This window comes from Stylophora pistillata, unplaced genomic scaffold (assembly GCF_964205215.1).
Source record: "Stylophora pistillata unplaced genomic scaffold, jaStyPist1.2 SCAFFOLD_3306, whole genome shotgun sequence".
In the NCBI taxonomy this organism is placed as follows: domain Eukaryota; kingdom Metazoa; phylum Cnidaria; class Anthozoa; order Scleractinia; family Pocilloporidae; genus Stylophora; species Stylophora pistillata.
In genome coordinates this window covers 1-5,000 of record NW_028290948.1, presented here as the reverse complement: position 1 = coordinate 5,000, position 5,000 = coordinate 1, and the positions used below count along the sequence as shown (strand labels likewise).

At 40.0% G+C, this 5,000-nt stretch overlaps 1 protein-coding gene across 5 annotated transcripts in view; it reads left to right on the top strand.

The window, feature by feature from the left end:
* LOC111332201 (nephrocystin-4) overlaps nt 1-4,947 on the top strand; it is a 6,423-nt gene extending 1,476 nt beyond the window's left edge. Inside the window, exons 1-9 of one of the 5 annotated variants that reach the window (XM_088746775.1) lie at nt 1-510; nt 793-900; nt 992-1,183; nt 1,530-1,665; nt 2,202-2,271; nt 2,708-2,766; nt 3,220-3,387; nt 3,653-3,740; nt 4,588-4,728. The exon at nt 1-510 is cut by the window's left edge and continues 644 nt beyond it. In XM_088746775.1, coding sequence (XP_088602901.1) covers nt 1,150-1,183; nt 1,530-1,665; nt 2,202-2,271; nt 2,708-2,766; nt 3,220-3,387; nt 3,653-3,740; nt 4,588-4,623 — 591 coding nt within the window. In that variant the 5' untranslated portion in view covers nt 1-510; nt 793-900; nt 992-1,149 and the 3' untranslated portion in view covers nt 4,624-4,728. Of the gene's footprint in view, nt 511-792; nt 901-991; nt 1,185-1,529; nt 1,666-2,201; nt 2,272-2,707; nt 2,767-3,219; nt 3,388-3,652; nt 3,741-4,587 lie in introns of those variants that run through there. The other 4 variants (XM_088746773.1, XM_088746774.1, XR_015995948.1 and 1 more) reach the window with 4 other exon arrangements.
* The last annotated feature ends 53 nt before the right edge of the window (nt 4,948-5,000 follow it).

Sequence of the window (5,000 nt, the reverse complement as noted above, 5' to 3'; positions counted from 1 at the left end):
CATTTAAAAACCGTCTCATTTTTAGCCTTAGTGCATGAGCTCCTTTATAAACAAAACTTAGTTGCCACGGAGCCGCCAGCAAAAAACAACAACTTCATATCATGTGCAACTTCAGTTCGGCTTTGGCAAATTATATAATTGAGCATAAGAACTATCCAAAAGGTGAACCGAGTTTCAAAGCTAAGTTTACAGTATTCTTTTCGAGTTTTTCCTTTTTACCCTGTCGATTTGAGTTACGGTGAAAACATTGTAAAAGTTATCGGCATTTTATGGTTTCGTGGTAAGTACTTGGTGCAATCCTTCATACCTGCATCAATACAGAAGAACATATGAGAATACATGGTTATTTGCATCCATTAACATACATTAAGTATTACACCAAGTACTTACCTTTTTCGTTGCGGTGGCCGCTGACCAGCAAAATACTGTATCGTGCTCTTAAAAACGTATTTCCGCGGTGTCACATCCTCCTCCTCTTATCCTGACTGGACCAGGGACAAGTCCTAACAGGTAAGTTGATCGTAACAATGCATCAGTCGTGAGGCACATAAAGTTATTATCTTCTTGATTACGGAAGGGAATTTATAATGATAAGTATGAGTTTGTGACCAAGTGTGAGGTCAGTATAGCTAGACGTTGACCTGTTTCATTTTGCAGTTAAGAAAAAAAAAAAAATTAGACTAACATCCATTAAAAGAATGCAAACTGTTTTATGTTCTCTTGCATCCATCCATCTTGAAATAACACGCTCAGTCAGCTTGAAGGGATCTTTTTTTTTTTTTTTATCAAAAGGTAAAATGTAAAGTGCGCTTTTGTGGTAACTAATCGGGCAATCTAGACGGTGGTGAAAATCGTCCGTTAATGCAGCCAATCAGAACTAGCCGGGAAACAGATTAAAAGGTATTAGCTTTACGTCTGTATGCACACGCAAACAAAATATTGATACAGTTATATTTATAAAAAGTGAATTGTTTTCTTGCTAATCTTACAGTGCAGCGTCAACAATGACCCGTGTCGCTTATGCGCGCCTGTCTAGTGCTGGATTTCCGACCATTACTGACCGCCGTGGTAACCTTCCACAAGTGATTGATCCCAGATAGGAATTACCACCACATTTAGATACTGAAGCTGTCGATCAACTTCTGAGCAATGAGATTGTCATCCAGTTTCTCGCTCTGTCAAGGTATGTTATAACATAGCTTGTAAATTCGTGCAATCAAATTCAGTAGCGCGAGCGTGCTTCAACTTTCCATTGTGCAGTATTCCATTGTGAATATTATACTGATCTATCTAATTACGGTTAAACAGAGGACACTCTTCAGTTCGCGTCAGCGTGTTTGGAGTAGCAAGGGGGTAAATTTTAGTAGCCATTGCAATTTAGGGGCGTTTAAAACCTGGACAATGCATGGTTACAAGTACGTCTATGAGGGGCTCGAGGAAGGTTTCGTGGGGCGTTGCCAAATGCTTTCGCTCGATTCGCCTTGCTGTTCTATCGCTGTGGATTGACTCCTTGCTAATATCATTTACAGGAAACAAAAGTACTAAAATCAAGGCCAAGCAAATGGCAGAATGTGACGCAGAACTTTCCGCTGTGTTGTTCAGCAGGCAGGAAAAGATAACCAAAGATGATCAGCCAGTCAGAGAAGCTGATGCTATAAGAAAAAGGTCAGTTGAGTTTAAGTTGTGGACTTAGTAGTTTCGTACGTCTTACATTGAAAATATTGTAACCGTGTGGCTTTCAATGGGGATGTAATTTTGACCTCTTTTATAGTTACAATAAATTTTTGTATTGAGTGTTGATGGTAATCCATAATTATTTGGTTTTTTTAACACAGGTTCTGTCTGTTTCAAAAGAAAAACCGGCTTCCTCAAAACCCCCTCTCTCTCTCTCAAGAGCGACCAAGAGCAAATTTTTCCTAACATTATCAACACAAACAGACATGAAATGAGAATAGAAGAACACAGTAACTAGAGGATTCTCATTTGATCCAACACCAAATTCTCAGGCAGACAATAAGGAGAATTTTCATAGAGAAATTGGGAGTGAAAGGATTAACCAACCAGACGAAAAGCTGATACCAGTTCCGACTTGGTCAGCCCACTTTCCTTCGATTGAACTCGGTTATTTTAGCGGGGAAGTGATTTTCCTAACCAAATTCGTAATCACTTGATATTCAACCTTCCACTTACTTTTGACACAGAAAACTTGAAAGAATGCAGGCGGTTCGGCAGACCCAAGGTGCTGCTGATACCTCTACGGGCAATTTAATTGTAAGTCGACTCTTGCCACATGATTTTATGATCATTCTTTTTCTATTATACTTGTTTTTATTCCATATCCCACGCTCCTGATAAGACGAATATAATTTTTTCTTTACTCCACTGCCGTAATTAAAAATATCCCTCTTTCTTATCCTGGTTACTCATTTAACGCTTTGGACACTCGAGATCCTAGTTGTATGCAGGATGTGGGTCACGTGAATTTCGTAACGTTCAAATTCAGAGTTTTCTGAAGCTCAGTGGTGGAGCATCAGGGCTTAATTCTTCGTTGAGAGATCAGATTTTCTTCATGTCTTACGCACTTTTCAAAACGAACAAAGTTTTTCTGTAGTTTTTTCCCACCGTCTTTTAAGCTGCTCTGCATTCAGCGTTTACTTTCAAGGTGTGCATCTACAATCAAATTCATGAAACATCTATTTGTTTTCAGATTCAAAAAGAAGAGAAACTACAAAGAACACGAGACCTCAAAACCATTCAGCTTTACAGGTCAGTTATACTCAGTAAAGGTTAGTATTCGTGTCAGAAACTATAGCTGTTTATCCCACACTTTGTCTAAAATGTTTCTTGACAATTTACCTATCTGTAGCTTAAAAGGAAGGTCCCGTTTTCGTTCATGAGTTGAAGGACATGACATAGCCCCTTTTCAGTGTGAGCTGATTTTCCTTGTTTATCTCTGTCTCTATTTTACGACGTGACAGTTATTTTGAATTCTCTTATAACAAGAAACTACACTGGAGTACCAAACTGGAAAAATTCTCAGGTCTTGAGCTACATCTTGACAGTTATCATTGTTAGAATTCTGACTGCTGCATTGCTTTTTTACCGACAAGATTTGTTCTTCGAGTAGTCTTTATCAAGCATGGTCAGGCCTGGAAGGAGACTCCTGCTCTGTTCTTCTAGTGAATATAGTAGATTGAAAATGTTTTTTTTTCTTAACAGAGAGAAGCTCAGACATGAGAAAATCCTTGCTTTGTTAGCTGGTAACATCACGACCAGCCACACAATCCACCCGTTATTCGGTAGAGCAGAGTTTTTCGAGTTTGTACTGAGAAATCCTTACTCCACTGATCAGACAGTTACCATTCACTGCGATGACAACGAACTCAAGTACGCAGATAAATAAGTTTGTCTTAAACTGCTATCCTCGGAGCGAGTAGATTTACAATCCTATACTGCATTCTAAGTAGCGTATTTTTGCATTTGTGACACCTCGTTTTTACTGATTTGTCGATTGTTTAAAAAGCTCGTTACACAAATATTCGTAGTGTATTCTTGAGTTAGGTTGCTTTAATTACCATCGGAAATGACCGACCGGGTTAGCAGTTTAGGGGCGGAAGAACGTTTTGCTAAAGCGCAAGTAACCTCTCCCCAGTCTCGTCTCACTATTAGTACTGAAAGGCCCCCAGAAGGCTGTTGTGCACGTGTGCAGTGTTCCTCGTCGTCTCAAGAATAAATGTAAGGTAAGATAGAATAAATAGTCATAGCAAAATATCACCCAAACTGTAGCTGGTTACAAAAGCATTTACATAGCACTCCGTTTGGAGTTGAGCCTATAATTCTGAAATTTACTGATCGTCCCGGAATTCTTTTTGTGAATGGTTTATGCTGGTCAGCTAGTTCTAACTGGCAGTAAACGCCTCAAGTGCTATGCCCGATGCAAAGTTAGAACGTAGCTAGCAGAACCGCGCAATCAAATTCAATATTCGTAAGCGTGCTCAAAATCCCGATAGTGTACGCTGACAGCGTCACCAAATCGCTTCGCCAGAAATTTTTTTTTTCGCGCGAGCGGCCATTGTTAGCGCGGGGAAAAAATTAATATATTTCGTGACAACAATGGATACAAACAGAAACTCGGCCTACTAGTCCGAAAACGAAGACAATGTTTCGATCTTTTCCCTTGGGCTTGAGTTCTTAAAAGAGGCAGAAAAAGAGAAAAACAACGGAAAAGGAGACTCGGCATTTGCACCGTCACGACTCGCTTCAACTGATATTATTGTCCGTTTTTCGCGTCGGATTTGATGCACAATTCCACCGGCTATGTTCTAAAACAATTGGTTCATGCTTTCAGCTGTGTATTATCGAGTTATAGAGCACGTGGGAAGTTTGGAGAACACTCAAGAAGCTAGAGTTGCCCTCAGCTATCGCCTCGGGCAACTCTTACGCTTCTTTCGTGCTCTCCAAACTTCCCGCGTGCTCCATAACTCGATAGTGCACGCTAAAGCATGAACCAGTTGTTAATTAACACTGATCCCATTGCATTCCATTCAAAGAAAATGTTTCTCAATATTCCGTTTACTTTCCTTGCAGAGTGATAACAGACACAAGAGAATGGAGACACTTTAAGAGAAAAACAGAGACGCGTTCAGGTGACTGCGGATGCTTTTTGTCACTCGACCGTGTAATTTTGTTTAGGGATTTACTTGAGCTCGTTCGTCACACCTTGCTATTCTTAGTTTTATGTTTAGAGGTAGAGAAAGACAAGGAGGGATTCTGGATCTCAAGTTCGGTTATCTTCTCCGCACATAACTTAAGCTCGCCCTCTTTTTCCGCTCATAACTCTTAAGGTATTGCTAACCCCTGTAATACGCAGTATGTGGGTCACAGATTGACCTCGTCATCGGGCTTTCTCCTCTTTCCATTAAATTGATCTAGTGTTATAACTAGTCAATGGTTCGATTTCTTTTCACACTCATGTTTTTCGGTTGTCCGTACTCACGGCA